We start from the raw sequence: 15,287 nt of genomic DNA on the forward strand, positions 1-15,287 counted from the left end.
TGTTCTCGGTGTTTGTATTTCAGGAGACGTGAAGACCGTGTCCGCAAAGGGCAAGGCCGCCTCTGCAGGTGAGTAAGACCTGGGCCCTGCAGTGACTGGAGCGGAAAGGGCTGGCTATGGTGAATGGAATAGATAACGGCCCCCTAGCCTGGAGCCAGGGCGTGCACGAGCCCCCCAACTCTACAGATCTTCCCCAAAAGCCTTCAGTGGGAGCGGGGTGGAGGGCGGGAGAGGGGCTGGCTGGGGGCTGGAGCAGGGCTGCTGAAGGAGCTTAGCTCAGGAGATGTGCTCACGGGCCACACTGCCCCTGCTGGGTGCCCATTGTCTGCCCTTAGCTGCAGAGCCTGCCAACATGGCAGGAGCAGCACAGCAAGGCTGCTGTCGTGTCTTACAAACCACTCCCCTCCCCCCACCCACACGGGCTGCAAGGTGACACTAAGACCACACACTTCTCCAGTCGTTTACACTTTCCTCACTTGCTCCCATAATCTGTGAGAGAAGCAGATCAAGGGGTATCAGCCCATTTTAGATACTAAAAACAACACTTTCACTGAAACTAAAAAATAAATAAAAATAAAAAGCCTCCTGACCACCCCTTAAGAGCTGAGTGTAGTTCTAGGCACTGTGGGGATTACAAGGAAAGAGCCATGTGAACTGAGACATGAAGATGAGAATTATTCAGCTTTGGGCATAATAAAATGCAGGAGGTTGTAGCAGATCCACGTTCATAACCAAGGATTTTAAGCCTGGTCGTAACTGCTACATCCTCTGCTAATTACTCTACGTGCCTTATCTCATTTCATTCAACATCCATCTCATGAAGAAAGGTCAGCTTTGAACTCTATTTTATAAAAAATGAAACAGAGAGGTTAAGTGACTTTCTCTGGGTCACACAGCTCAAGGCCAGGATTGTCAGACCTCCACTCTTCACCAGCCACAGCCCTGTGTTTTTTCCAGGAGCCACTCAGGAACCTGAAAGCCCCACTCACATTCACTCAGGCCCACAGGAAGGCACCAAAAGTTGGAGAATTTGGAGGGAAGAGGGCAAGAGCTGCCTGCATTCACCTTACCCTTGCCCTCTCTTCCACAGACTTCTACGGCTACAACCGCCACCGTGGGGGCGGCAGTAGCAGCGGCAGGGGCGCCGGCAGTGGGGTCTCCGGTGGAGGCGGCAAGGGCTCGTGGGGGGCAGCGCCAGCCTGGTGCCCCTGCGGCTCCTGCTGCAGCTGGTGGAAGTGGCTGCTGGGCCTGCTCCTCACCTGGCTGCTGCTCCTGGGGCTGCTCTTTGGCCTCATCGCTCTGGGTATGTGGTGATGGCAGCCCTGCTGCCTGTTCCGAAGGGCAAGAATCAGTGAATGTCCCAAGCGTCAGGGGCCAAGGTCCAGAGATCATGGGTGCAGACCCCATGTTACTGCAGATGAGAAAACTGGGCCTCCAGGAGGCATCTGGCCAAGGTCCCATGGCTGCTCCCTGGCTGAGCTGGGACTCTAAGGCAGCTCCTCGGTCCTGGCCCCGGGCCCCAACCCCGTGGCATCCTGCTCTAAGCACCTGGCTGCCCTTAACAATCAGGCCAGGCCTTTCATAGCCTTTTTACTTTCCACGTTCTGTTGGCCCTCACACCAGCTCCTGGGAGAGAGGGCCAGCTTTGTGACCATCTCAGATGATGGCCAGGCGTCTTCAAGGCTCGGTTCCGAATTTGAGTAGCTCATCCTGCTGGTAGCCACGACAGACTGTCTCCCCCAAAATATGCCAACAAAATGTCCCCATGGCATGAAGAAGCCGCCACGGACTCCAGAGCCCCCTTTTCAGGCTCCCCTGGAAGCTTGGAAGGCACTGGCTCGGGGGCCCCTGTGCTGACACTGCCTCCGTGTGTCCATTTCAGCCGAGGAGGTGAGGAACCTGAAGGCACGTGTGGACGAGCTGGAGAAGGGCAGGGGCAGCATGTTCCTTTACAACAAGAAGATGGAGAGGACCAGCCAGGACTCCGTGCAGGGTGTCGCGCCGAGGCTGGGCGACGGTGTCGGCAAATCTGGGCTTGACGGCTACAGTCAGGAAGACCTATGGCAATTCATGAGGGGCAAGCTGATGGCAGAACAGGAAAACGGTGAGCACATCGCAAGGCAAAGGGCCAGTGGCTCCCGGTCCCGGCTCCTGTATGTGGCGTGGCACCCATTTAGGGCACTCTCAAGCGCCCCTCATTCAGCCCTCTTGACAGCCCTGGGAGGGAGGGAGGGAGGGAGGACCCGTATTGCTATCCTGTTTTACAGCTAGTAAAACTCAGACCTGGGGAGAATTGCCCATGATCAAGATCACACAACCTGCACACTTTAGAATCAGATGGCTAGTCCTAGCCTCTGTTTTTTCCTACTGTACCACAGTGATCCCCTTCAAATGTGTGTGTGCGTGTGTGTATGTGTGTGTGACACAGAAGATGTGCGGCTAACTCAGGCTTTGCTGTCTCTTGTAGGAAATCTCCGAGGAAACCCTGGCCCTAAAGGTATCACAGTGGATGGAGCCCTTTCCCTGCTCTCATTTCCTGCACTTGGAGCTGGGTTTTCTGGGAGGATCAGAAAACTTCTCTTTTTTGCACATTGAAGGATGAGCAGTGGAAAGATCTTACAGAATCTGTTGGGAGGGTTGAGAATTGGCTCTACAGTCAGAATATCTTAGAATGAGAAGGGAACTAAGGCATCATCTAAGAGAGGCCGAGTGAGGTGCCTGAGAGACACAGACGGACACCGCGAGGAAGCTACACCACACGCCAGCGCACCTTGAAATGCCATTTACACGCTGTCAGCTGGCCTTAAGATACTAGGAGAGAATGGCCCTTGGGTTCTCACCCCATCTCACAGTTTTCATGTCTTTCTGATTTTAGGTGACATGGGAAGTCAAGGCCCTAAAGGTAAACAAAACCTGGAAAACTTTACCTTAAATATTAGCGAGGGTTGACAGTTTGAAGCAAGTGTCAGAAAACGCACCTCCCACTCCCCTGGCCATCTCCCCTTGTGGTAGGACCGGGAATTGCACACCCTCGGGCTTTTGGGACCCGGGGGCTTCACGGCAGAGCCAGGCTACATCTCTGGGGCAGCACGGTGGCGCTGGCCCCTTCTCAGGGATTCCCACGCCAGGGACCCTGAGGAGGCCTGCATCCAGGGCCTGCATCTCCCCCAGCTGCAAAGGGCAGCCTGAGGGCCTGCTACTGCACAACCCCTGGGGAGATTTTGAGAAATACAGATTCCTGGGCCCTGCCAGGAATCAGATGCTCTGGGGACGGACCCCCTCCCCCCAGGTTAATTCTGTTGAACCAGGTCAGGAATCACCGATCCAGGTGAGAAGCCTGCTCTCAGGGGTTTTGGCCCAGGTAGGCTGGGAATAAAAGCCACCAGTCAGGAATGGAGCACCTGGAGGGGGGGAATTCAGTAGGAGCAACACCACCTGCCTTCAGGGGAAGTAGGGGTGTCTGGCAGGGAGACAGGACATAGTCACAGGAAAAGGTGCCCCTCAGTGTTGGTTAGCTGGGGGAGTCACCTGCTAACTTGGGTGGCACAGTGTCGCTGTAGGAAACTGATACGTGTCCTCAGAAAAGTGGTCTGACACTCACTGGGACAGGCCTAGGGGTGGCAGGAAGATCTTTCCAATCCCAGTGACCACAGAAGTGCCCCTCGATCTAGCTGAGTGGGATTCTCAAGATTCGGGGTATGTGGGAATTGCTGGAAGATTCTGGGCTCTACTCCCAGAGCCTCTGAGGAGCAGGTGTGGGTGGGGCCGTGAGCCTGTGGCCTGGATCAACCCTGTGTGGTTCTGAAGCCAGGGCTGCACAGACCATTCTGAGAATCACTATTGGGAATGACAGGGTCACCCCTCTCTCCTTCCCAGGGGATCCCGGTGCAGGAATTGGGGTTCCTCCACTTGGTGGCCCTCAACTTCAGGATTCCCTGCCCCGACACGCACACCCTGGGTCACCACCTCAGCCCCCCTTCCTCAAGGCTCCAGCTTGCAGGTCCCACACCCCTCCTGACTGTAATATAGGATGCCCAGTCAAATGGGAATTACATATAAACACTGAATCGCTTGTCACTATAAGTAAAAGTTTATTCAATGTTTTCCTGCAATTCAAACTTAGCTGAGAGTCCCATGTTTTTACTTGCTAAATTTGGCAATCCCGCCTGAATTCCACTGGTGGCTCCTTAGGTGACCCGCCTGAGTCCTCTGGCTGACTTTTTTCTCTCTGTTCCCACAGGAGATCGAGGCTTCCCTGGGACTCCAGGTGCGTAACCTCTGATGGTTCTGCTGAGGTTGCAGGCTGCCCGGTCCTTGCTCTTGGGGTTTGGGAGGAAAGCAGGGCTGAGCTATTCTTGTGTGTCCACAGGTATCCCTGGGCCCTTGGGCCACCAAGGTCCGGAGGGACCAAAGGGACAAAAAGGCAGCGTGGGTGAGAACCGCTTTTCTGTTCACTTATTCCCTCATTCCCTCATTCATTCATTCATTCAGTAAATGTTCGTTAAGTGCCTGCTGTGTGTCAGATCCTGTTTTCGGTGCTGGGGAGACGTGGTGAACAAAACAAAACCCCTGCCTACTTTTGGGTGGAGATAAACAATAGACATGATAAATAAGTGAAGTACATAGAGGGAGGAAGTGGCTCGTGAAATGGGAACACAGAGCCCAGTGGAGCCTTGGGAGGGCTGAGGGGTAATTGAAAATAGGGCTGGCAGGGAAGGCCTTGCTGAGAAGGTGACATTTGAGCAAAGAAGTGAAAGTGGGGCGAGAGCCAGGCCTGAGGAGATCTGGGGGAACCCTCTAGGCAGAGGGAGCAGCTACACGCCCTCGGGCAAGCGTGTGCCCGTGGGTCCAGGAGCTTGGGAGGGAACAGGAGGAATGGGGGCGGGTGCTGGAGCCCACTGAGAAGGCAGAGAGTCGAGAGGGAGGGACCCTGGAGGCCTCGCGAGGGGTCAGCTTTTACTCCCAGTGAGTAGAGAAGCCATTTGCAGGGCAGGTTGGGGCAGAAATGGGACACGATCCACTTGCCTTTTCAAACTCTCTGGCTTCTGCTTTGAGTCTGGGCTACAGGAGAGAGAGAGAGAGGTAGGGAGTTGGGTGTGGACGCTCCAGGCAGGTGTCCCGCCAGCGAGGTGCTGCCTGGGGCGTCCTTCGCGGCCCTAACTGAGATGGACATTCCTGTCTTTAGGAGAGCCTGGCATGGAGGGACCCATGGGCCAGAGAGGGCGAGAAGGCCCCATGGGGCCTCGCGGTGAACCAGGGCCTCCTGGGTTTGGAGAGAAAGGAGACAGAGGTAAGAGGTGATTCCTTCACCAGGAGGGTTAGCTGCGTCCACACTTCCTTCTTACATCGTTCTCCCTCCCTCTGTCTTTTACTAGCATTAGCTGAGCACCTGCCTTGAGCCAGGGGCTGTGCTGGGCCCTGAAGAGACTGTGGTCTAATGAGGGGGCGTGGGCTGGGCTGTGCGTTCAAGCCTGGGGCTAAGACCCCTGCAGTCTGAGTCCACAGAACATGGTCACAGGGAGAAATGATCTTCCTGGGAGGGGGTGGGGACGAGACAGGGCTGAGGTGGAGAGCTCAGGGCAGGGCCTGACGGAAGACAGAGTGGGGTGCCTGCCCTGGAGCCTCTCATGGCTGGAAGGAGGCGGGGAAAGCTTCAGACACCAGCCCAGCCCTGGAGGGAGCTGGGGAGATGTTGCATTAGGTACTTAACCGTGAGCCTGCTTTCATCAGGGGAACTGAAGCACAGACACCAGAAATCCTCTCAAGGCCAAAAGATCGTGAGCAAGAAGCTTTATTTTTAGCTTCACTCTTAAAAATATTACTCAACCAGGCAACAAATATTTATTGAGCACCTACTGGGTGCCAGACTTCATGGAATATAAAGACTCTGGAGGTAGGAACTGAAGGTGTTTTGCTGATTCTTGGCCTCATGGAGGCCCCAGTGGATCAGAGACCACTGGCAGGGTGGGAAGTGTTCCCTCCACCCTGCAAATGACACCACTGGGCTGGGTGGGCAACCAAACTGGGGTACTCTCTCAAAGTGCTTATTTCTCCCCAGGGGATGCTGGTCAACCGGGCATTCAAGGCCCACCTGGTGTCCCAGGTTCTGTGGGTCCCAAAGGTAAGCCAGGTACCCAGACTGTACCCAAGTTTGCCACAACCAGGATGGATCTCAGAGATCCAGGCGCTGGGATCCCAGATGGTCCTAACCCATGGTCCCAGGCCTGTGTGGGGTCGACAGGCCCACAGAGGGTCCCCCCACAAAGAAATCCCTGGGCATCAGGATCGGGGCTGTATTTTTGGCTCTGTGGTGGATTTGGGAGTCACGTTTCCATCTCTCTTTGATGGCCCTGTTATGTGGCCCCTAAGTGGGGGGATGGATCTGGAAATCAGAAGTCAGACAATTTCCTTGCTGGCTAGGGCCGAGATGCAAACGTTTGAGAGCAATATGTCTGGACAAGCCAGGCAAATGGGGCCTTCTCACAGTGTGACGCCCATCTGGTCCACTCTCCTCCCTGCCCCTGCCCCTACCCCAGCTCAAATGTTTGACCGGGAAGGAGCAAAGGGTCTCTTGATCCCAGCAGCTATAGTTTCCTGCCTAAGGAGGACTTTGCACTGGGATCACTCCTGGACCCACTGGCTCTGGGGTCCTGGTGTGCACACACAGCCCTCACCTGGGGGTGCGTGCCCCACCCCTTCCACCTGCCACTCACCATGGGGTCAGTGTCCCTGGCCTGTACCCGACCCATCTGATCATCGTTGTCGTGTTGTCCTCCTCAGGTTCTAGCGGTCTTCCTGGCCCACAGGGTCCCCCAGGTCAGTAGCCTTCTTCTCATAAATAGATGCTATTTCTGGGGAAAAGAGAGGGATGTTAAATGGAGAAACAAACATTTTTAAGCAAATGAAGCAATTATAAAGAGAGCCTCTAAGAGACACAAAACTCACATCTGCACGTGTGTCCCCTGCGGCTGAGGCTGGTACCGATGGGTCCCCTGAGATCTGTTCTGACCTGACTTGGGGCACGAGGCCCTCCAGCAGCTTCAGCAGCAGGCAGCTCCCAGCCTGCCTTGATCTGAGCAAAGCGCCTGCCTCACCTGGTCCCCTGTGGGCCGGAGCTTGTCCCGCTGTCCTGGGAGTCTTGAGCTGCAGCCCACTCTGTGATGCAGGCCAACGTCTCTGCCAGGGTCCCATGAGGGGTCCTCATCCCCGGGCCTGGTAATCTCAGGGACAAGGAACCTGCACCAGGACGATGTAGCAGGGACATGGGGAGGAGTCTGTGAACAGCAGCCCTTGACTTTTACTCCAGGGAGTGTGTGTGCCTATGTGTGTGTGTACATTTTTGTGCCAAATAGGTGTGTGTACGTGTTGTGTGTGTGTGTGCCGTGTGCATGTCCATCCCTTCCAGAGCTGGGGACACTCATCCACCCACGTGGTTTCCTCTGTGTGCAGGCTCTGTAGGTCGCCAAGGGCTCCGAGGTGAAGTGGGACTCCCTGGCATCAGAGGTAAGCTGGGGGAAGGGGTTAGAGGGAGGGGACATCACCTTGTAGATGCCACTCACTTAAGAAGGAGGTCTGGGGGACTTCCCTGGCGGTCCAGTGGTTAAGACTCCATGCTTCCAACGCAGGGGGCACGGGTCAAACCCTGGTCAGAGATCTAAGATCCCACATGCTGTGTGGTACAGCCAAAAAGAAAAGGAGGAGTTCTGGGGGGACAGGGTCTGGTGGATATGCCAACAGCCTGTGCAGGCCAGCAGGTGCATGAGGGGAAGGGGCAGTCAGGACTGCGGAGGAGCCTGTCTTCAGACACAGACTCTGCCCCTTGTTGGTCATCCCTACCAAGGCTCTTTGCACTAAGGTGTCCATTTCCTTTTCAGGTGACAAAGGACCTATGGGACCACCAGGACCCAAAGGTATGCTTCTCCTGCTGCTGCCCGGACAACACCACACCCTGCCGACTCCTGGGAACCCAGATGTGACCCCTGTCCTGGTGTCCAAAAACCCACATGACTTGGCTCCTGGACCCTGGGGCTGGGAGGGATCTGAGATTCTAGTCGAACCTCTCAGGGAAACTGAGGCACAAAGAGGAGAAACAGTACCAGCGTCACAGTGCTCGGGGTGGCCTTCGGGGTGGCATCGATGCAGCAGAGGCTTCTCCCCTCTAGTGTGGTCCCCCTCGTGCCCACAGCACCCACTGGTGTGACAGCAGGGCCTGGGTCAGTTTGTGGGTGGGCCCTGACCCGGAAGAGATCTACCTAGTGTGCCTCTTGGGCTTTGTTAATGCTGAGTTCTTGCCAACATTCAGCTGACAGCAGCTTACAGGTGCAGTGGGAACCGTTCTGCAGCCCGGGGTCCCTCTTACTGGGTGAGATTCTTTTCCTTGCTTCTGACTGACGCTTCTTTCCTCCACCCCCCCCAACCCCTGCCCCATTTTTATTTTAGGTGACCAGGGTGAGAAAGGACCCCGAGGCCTCACAGGTCAGTCCCACACAGGAATCTACTGTGATCCACTAAAGACTTTTTGTAAATCCATTGGGTACTGGAGATGGGGGGAAAAAATACAGAAGTAGGAGACAGAATCTCTGTCTAAAACCTTCAGGGGACTTGCAATCTAGAAAAAAGCAGGACAAGATAAAATAAAGCCCGGAATGGAGTATAAGCCAGCATCAGCATGTATGGTCCAGACAGTAAATGTTTGGGGCAGAAAAGGGAGCTTATGATTATCTCTGATTCTTTTGAAGAATTGAGTTGGGAAAATTAAGCTCTTCCCTAAGTGGCAGAAAGTTTGCCCTACTTGTATCCACTTACCTCCTGCCAACTTGCATGATTACAAAGGAATTTGACAGTACTAGTGCTTTGGCTACAAGGGCCAGCTTTTTGTTGCCAAGGAAATAAGACTCATACACAGGCCCCTTCAGACCAGGTGTGGCCTCTGGGCCAGTCCGTGCCTGCTGCCGGGGGTGGGAGGCCTGACTTTAGAATCAAAGCTGACGCTGTGTCTCCAGCCTCTGGTTGGCACACCAAGCTCCTCTGGTTGGGGAGGTGGCAGGCCTGGGGGTGGCCGGGAGGGTAGAGTGTTCTACCACTGTCAAGCTCCTCCAAACACCTAGTCCATTTCCTTTGCAGGAGAGCCCGGCTTGAAAGGTTTACCTGGTGCTGTGGGCGAGCCCGGGCCTAAAGGAGCAATGGGTGAGTGTCTCACAGCAGCAGACACCATGGGTCTGCCCCGCCGCAGTCATCGTCATGGCCCTAGAGTTGAGATTCTCCTAGAGCTGCATCTCCCATTCTCTAATCTACCCACCCCCGGTAGAGGCTCCATTTACAGGCTGTTCCTGGATCTGGGCATCCCTCTTGGGGCTCAGAGAGCTGCTGTCTCTAACAGTTTCCTACTGCTCTGGAGGCGCTTGGCAGGATATGGTCCATTTGCCCCGGTTCCTGCCTCTAAGACCCTCAGGCCCTTGGGGAGGAGAAACAAGGGCTGAGGTTCTTTGGAACCCACGGAATTCCAGGCACAGCCCTGATACTCCAGGGTTCAGCCCTTTGGCTGACCCTTACTGAGGGACCTGTCAGCCAGGACAAGGAAGCTGGCTAAAGACCCCCCACGGGGCTAGGCATTTGACACCACATCCCAGAAGGGTCTAAGCCCCACCAATGGAGATGCGGTGCATTCATGATCTCATTCATTAACGAAGTGTTAGGAAGCGCGCTGACGGTGTGCAGGATGCTGTGCTGGGCGAGTAAGATGCCTTACCTCCCTCGAGGGGAGATAAAGCTTGTGTGCGATGACAAGGGCCATGAAAGGTACAGGGTGCTATGCGGAAACAGTAGAGAGAGAAGTTTCTTCCAACCGGAAGGATGAAGGAGATGCCTTTTCAGATGGTTCTAAAAAGTAAAGAAGATTTTAATCACATCAATTTAGAAAATGCCACGCAGAGACATGAGTGAGGAAAGACAAAGAGGTGGGAAAAAGCAGGTGGGAAGAGCTGGCCCCCGAAGGACATCACTGTGGACGGAGGTTAGGGTGATGCCTACAGCAGAGGAGACAAGATCTTGGAGAATCTTGACCTCCAGGACCTGGACCAAATGAGGCCAACCTGTATTGAGCATCTGGTGTGTGCGAGTCCTGTGCCGTCGATGCGGGAGAGGCAGTGGGGGCCATGGAACAGTTCTCAGCAGGAGAAGAGGCATTACTGGTTTAGGAGGAGAGGGCAGGAAAGCTTTACCCTGCAGGTGTGACAACGACAGGGCTTCTTCCATGTCTGATGGCTGCAGGAGGGGATGCATGGGTGCCCCACCTAGGAGACAGCTTGGGAGGCTATAACGCAGTGGAGGGAGGGAGTCCCAGAGTAGCTCCCAGAGTCACTGATGAACTTGCATCTGCTTTCCTAGGACAAGCTGGCCCCGACGGACACCAAGGCCCAAGAGGTTGGTCACTCAGCTGCTCTCCTCACTCCCCCGGCCCGCCACTGCCCCCCCTGCCCACGTCCCAGCGCTCAGCCCCCAGCCCCCCGATCACAAGGCCAGAGGGCGTACATCACGGGGAGGTGTGCAATCCCGGTCTCATCCCCCTCCTCCCTTCCACCTGCCAGCAAGTTACTCAGTAAAACCCCAAGAGACCATTGGCTCCGATGCGTTGGCTGGTCAGCGTGCCTAAAAGGCAAACGTTTCCGCGTTGGTCGTGCTTTCTCTAGGGGAACAAGGTCTTCCAGGGATGCCCGGAATCCGGGGCTTACCAGGACCTTCTGGAGACCCAGGAAAGCCAGGTAACAGAGTGGGAAGCGTGTGTGTGTGTGTGTGTGTGTGTGTGTATGTACCTTCCCTAATCCATTTTCCTCTAGCAGCTCATTAGGAAAATGCCACAACTGCTGGCTTGAGCCTTGCACAGCGGCTGTGAGTCCTGACACCTGAGTCACCAAGTCTGGCAACTTGGAAAAGAGAGATCAACACTGAAAGCAAGGAGTTCTAGAAAGGGGCAAGGAGTCTCCCAAAAATGCCAGTTTATCACCACCTCAGTGTCTGGGTCCCCTGTGGACCCCCTTGGGCCGTGCCTGGACCCTCGCCAATAGCCACCAGCCTGGGGAGATAAGCCGTTGTTAGGGTCTCCACCAAAGGCCTAGCAGGAGCAAGATCCTCAGGGCTGCAGGAGGAACAAATCAACACAAGCCCAGAAAGCCGGGAGGACGAGGTGGCAACCCTCAGGGGCCGATGAGGAACAGGGGGCCCCTGGGCTCCTTTGGTGGGCGCACAGATGGAGAGCACCCAGCACCCTGGGGGCAGCATTAGGGCTCAGTGAGTGTGTGAACTTTTGGGGCTTGTAGCTCTCAGACACCAAAGGGTCTTGAGCCCAAATGGGCTAAGAACCATCCCCTGATGGAGCAGTGAGTCAGAAAACTGCTCTCGTCCAGGGCTGCGAGGACCCTGGAGTCCGGCTGCCCCAGACACGGGGTTCGTCCTCCTGCGCCCACCAATCCCTTCCGCCCGCTCCTGCTGCTGAGGGGTCGGCTCCTCTGCCCTTCAACTCTCCTCTCATGTCTTCTACTCTCCGTAGGTCTCACAGGACCCCAAGGACCTCAGGGTGAGTCATCGGGTCACTGCCACTTCAAACGCCACCGCCAACCTCCCAGTCCCGGCATTCAGCAGATGCTCCTCCAGTCACCTCTCCTTCCCTCACTCCCCCAGCACAAATGGGTTCAGGTCATTCTGATGTGAGTCTTGAGAAACACCTTAGGAAGGAAAACTATGCACAGAACAATCTAGAAAGCCATTCTAGGAGAATGAGGTTAGGTCACGTGTGAATGCCGTCTGCCTGAGCCTGGTCCCCTTTGGTGCAGGGAGCCCCAAGAGGAGGCTCCAGGCCCAGGAGTCCCATTAGCCCCACAGAGGCCCACATCCCCTGTGGCACGGTAGGGAGTGGGCACTCATCTCATGCAGAAGGGCCCGGCCTCCCTGGGACAGCCCCAGTGTCAAAGCCTGTCCGATAGTTGGACAGTGTGCACCCACTTGGATTTGAGAAGCTGTCACCACACCAGCCCCAACTCCTAAAGGAAATTAGGCAAAGATGTAAAATAAAATCAAACAGCGTCTCCCCCCACCAGTTGAGTGCACAGGGATATCTTTCAAATGCTCCCTGTTGGAGTTGTGGACAAAAGCAAGAGGGGGTGTTGCATCAGATACAGGAAGCCCAGCCCCTACTCCCCCAGGCTGCAGGGCCAGTGGGTTACAATGGCTGCTTTGCAGGCTGCAGGGGGCTCATCACCCAGAGGGACTGGGATCCCCCAAAGCTGGACCTGTGAGCCTCTGCCTCCAGCCCAGCTGTTGCTCCATTTCCTAGAGAGGGAGAAGGGCTCAGAGCAAGAGGCTCCCTCGAGGGAGCTGGGCTAAGGTGGAAGGTTGAGCCAGGTGGGTCTGCAGGTTTCAGTCAGCAGTTGTGGCCTTGCCAGTGACAGAGCGCCAGGTGCTACCACAGGGGGTCTGGAATTGCTGGCCCTCAATCATCCTGACTGACTTGTTTTCAATCACACCAGGACTTCCTGGGACCCCCGGCCGACCAGGGGCTAAAGGTAAGTGATTTTCCAAATTAGACAGTCACCGGTCATTTTGGCAGGAGGGGAGGCATTGGCAGGAGGGAGGTCCCTGTGTGGCCAGAGCCTGGATCAATAGTGGCATCTAGTGGCTTCAGTGGAAGGCTGTGAGGCTGGGGAGCCAGGGATTCTTCTGACCAATTAAGCCCTGAGTCCTCAAGCCCCACCCTTCCCCCCACAATCCAGAGCCTCGCTTTGGTGCCTGGCTGTCTCCAAGCCCTCGATGGAGGAGGATCTGCAAGGGTGCTGTCCCCACCGCTGACTCTGTAATGCCCCCCACGAGTGCCCTGTCCCCTCACTTAGGCGTGGTCCCCCCATGATGTGCCTCTTCCCTGGGACAAGTGTTATGGTCCACACAGGCCTCAGTGTAACGGGGACACTGCCACCCCCTTTCTGAGAGGGGGCTTTGATGCAGGCAGGGAGGAGCCTCTCAGATGTTACTAAGAGGCCAAAGTCAGAGTTCTCAGAGGGGCATCCTCAGGACTCAGACCCTTACATGTAGGGCGACATTCGCATCCGGTTCTGGGCCATCAGACCCCAACCCCGAGCCAGTCCAGGAAAGGGGCTGCTCAGGGATGGTCCTTCTCCTTCTGTCCCTGTGACCCCACGTTCCTGAACCCTGACGTTCGGTGGAGCTGCCCTCTGTCACTGTCACCTTGCGGGGGGCGGACCTGCTTTCCAGAAACTATGGCTAACAACGGGTTGGGCCAAGGAGTTCTTTCAAGAACATCCCAGGCAGACTCGTCTCTGGGTCCACAGATCTGCTCACAGATTGATGGCATCTTTAGTAAAAGATCAGAGGCTTGGGGATTCTCGAGGAGAGACACCCTGCCCTTCTCCAGGGCCTGTGACTTTCTGTCCAGTGTGCACAGAGGTGGATATCGTACCTGACACTGGATTGTGTTCCAACAAAAAGAAAGTCAAGTGCTTTCTCTTGGCCTTGACCTTGAGGGGCTGGCAGATTGCAAGCTTCCCCAAAGGGGGAAATCAGTATCACCCCTCAGCGTGTGGATGACTGAATTGCCCACAGGCCTTGGGAAATGACAAAAACGTCCCAGAAGAATCTCCAGTCAAGGGTTTTTCCATCCTCTACTTCACTCACTTGGTTCTGCAGAATGTGGATTTCCATCGTGACAGCCTTGGGAAAGTGTGAATCTGACATTCCCTTCTTGGAAGTCCTCCATGCACATTCGCATTTTCAACCCTCTAAGACACAAGGCAGAGAAGAGATCTGTTAACCTTTACATGACTCGGAGTTTCCCAGACCACGGAACCCCCTCTTGACTCTGTGTAGACCCTACTACTGTCCCAGGGAATTAGCACCTGAGGGGCACTGGGAACCAGGCTCTACCCCACAGGCTCACTGCCTCTGCTCTTTGACCTCTCAGTGCTTTTTGCACCTAAAGCAATTCCTAGTAAGAGCCTGCAATGCCCAGTGTGGGAGAAGATAGAGTGTGGGAGGGGGAACAGCTCCTGAGTCAGCTCATTCTGGCCTCACCACCAGGCAAACTCTCCAACATCCACAAATGAAGCCCCTTCGCAGAGTCCCAGCTTCTTCCAAAAGCTAATGTGGGCCAAGAAGATTGATGCTCGAGCCTCCAGGGTCTCCAGTGCAGAGATTGGTGCTTAATGCATCCTGTATGCTCCCCTTCAGTTCATTAAAATGCCTTCAGCCTGAGGGTCAGAAGCCCAGGAGTGGGTCTCAGATGCAATCAGAAGCCTTGAAAATGATTCATTGAGCCACTAATTGATCCTGGGAATAACCACTCTCCTTTGCCTCCCCTCCCAGGTGAACCGGGAGCTCCAGGCAGGATCGTGACTTCAGGTAGGTAGACCCTGCACTGTGTACAGGGCGTCCGCCCTGGCTCTGCCTCAACACCCTGCAAGTCCGCGGGCTCCGTGCTTTGGGCAAGGTGCAGTGCTGAATCTTCCAGTCAGAAGTGAGGAGGGTCGGGGGATTTCAGACGTAATACTGGCCCAACCTGGCCCACAGCCTGGCCTGGGTCCCCTCTGAGCGAGGAGAGGGGGGCTCAGCGTTCAACGTGCCTTCTGTTTTCAGAGGGATCATCGACTCTCACTGTCCCAGGTCCCCCGGGACCTCCTGGAGCCATGGGACCTCCAGGACCTCCAGGTGCCTCAGGTCAGTCTGTTTTCTTGCTTTGCCCCAGATCAGCATCAGGCCTTGCTTGCATCTGACTATAGCAGCATTCGCTCAAATCCTGAAACCCGGGCCGGAACCCGGGGAAGAGTAGGAAGGGGCTGAGAAAGCCCCTCCCAGACAGCCTGCTGAGCCCTGATCACTCCCCAGCACGTATCCTAAGCCCTGCATGGCATTGCTTCACTAGGTCCCCGCAGTACCATTGGAGGCTTGAGCAGGCAAATGACACGCCTAAGGTCACACGGATAAGAAATAGCAGAGTCCGGGTTCGGCCCAGGTCCTTCTGCCTCCAGAACCAGTATTGACTTGTCAGAGTCAGTCCTCAAATTGTTTCCTCTTGGAAAACAACTTGATAATATGCATCAAGAGCAACAAAAGTGCGAGGAATCTATTTGAAGCAAATAGCCCCAAATTGTCCAACAATAATGAGATGGCTACAAAAATATGAAGACTTAAAGTTGTTAGCAGATAACAGTGTTATTTAAAAGGGCAGGTGACACAACGTTGTAAATCAGCTATACTCCAATAAAAAATTTTTTTAAAAATAAAAG

At 55.2% G+C, this 15,287-nt stretch overlaps 1 protein-coding gene across 1 annotated transcript in view; it reads left to right on the forward strand.

The window, feature by feature from the left end:
• Positions 1–15,287, forward strand: part of COL17A1 (collagen type XVII alpha 1 chain) — a 51,404-nt gene that overhangs the window by 25,269 nt on the left and 10,848 nt on the right. The window contains exons 16-35 of the mRNA XM_033842488.2: positions 24–68; positions 1,091–1,303; positions 1,883–2,104; positions 2,468–2,497; positions 2,876–2,902; positions 4,241–4,267; positions 4,370–4,432; positions 5,186–5,290; positions 6,059–6,121; positions 6,781–6,816; positions 7,450–7,503; positions 7,875–7,910; positions 8,440–8,475; positions 9,124–9,186; positions 10,387–10,422; positions 10,689–10,760; positions 11,546–11,572; positions 12,522–12,557; positions 14,368–14,403; positions 14,638–14,718. Coding sequence (XP_033698379.1) covers positions 24–68; positions 1,091–1,303; positions 1,883–2,104; positions 2,468–2,497; positions 2,876–2,902; positions 4,241–4,267; positions 4,370–4,432; positions 5,186–5,290; positions 6,059–6,121; positions 6,781–6,816; positions 7,450–7,503; positions 7,875–7,910; positions 8,440–8,475; positions 9,124–9,186; positions 10,387–10,422; positions 10,689–10,760; positions 11,546–11,572; positions 12,522–12,557; positions 14,368–14,403; positions 14,638–14,718 — 1,308 coding nt within the window. The remainder of the gene's footprint in view (positions 1–23; positions 69–1,090; positions 1,304–1,882; positions 2,105–2,467; positions 2,498–2,875; positions 2,903–4,240; positions 4,268–4,369; positions 4,433–5,185; positions 5,291–6,058; positions 6,122–6,780; positions 6,817–7,449; positions 7,504–7,874; positions 7,911–8,439; positions 8,476–9,123; positions 9,187–10,386; positions 10,423–10,688; positions 10,761–11,545; positions 11,573–12,521; positions 12,558–14,367; positions 14,404–14,637; positions 14,719–15,287) is intronic.

Source organism: Tursiops truncatus, chromosome 16 (genome assembly GCF_011762595.2).
Source record: "Tursiops truncatus isolate mTurTru1 chromosome 16, mTurTru1.mat.Y, whole genome shotgun sequence".
NCBI lineage: Eukaryota > Metazoa > Chordata > Mammalia > Artiodactyla > Delphinidae > Tursiops > Tursiops truncatus.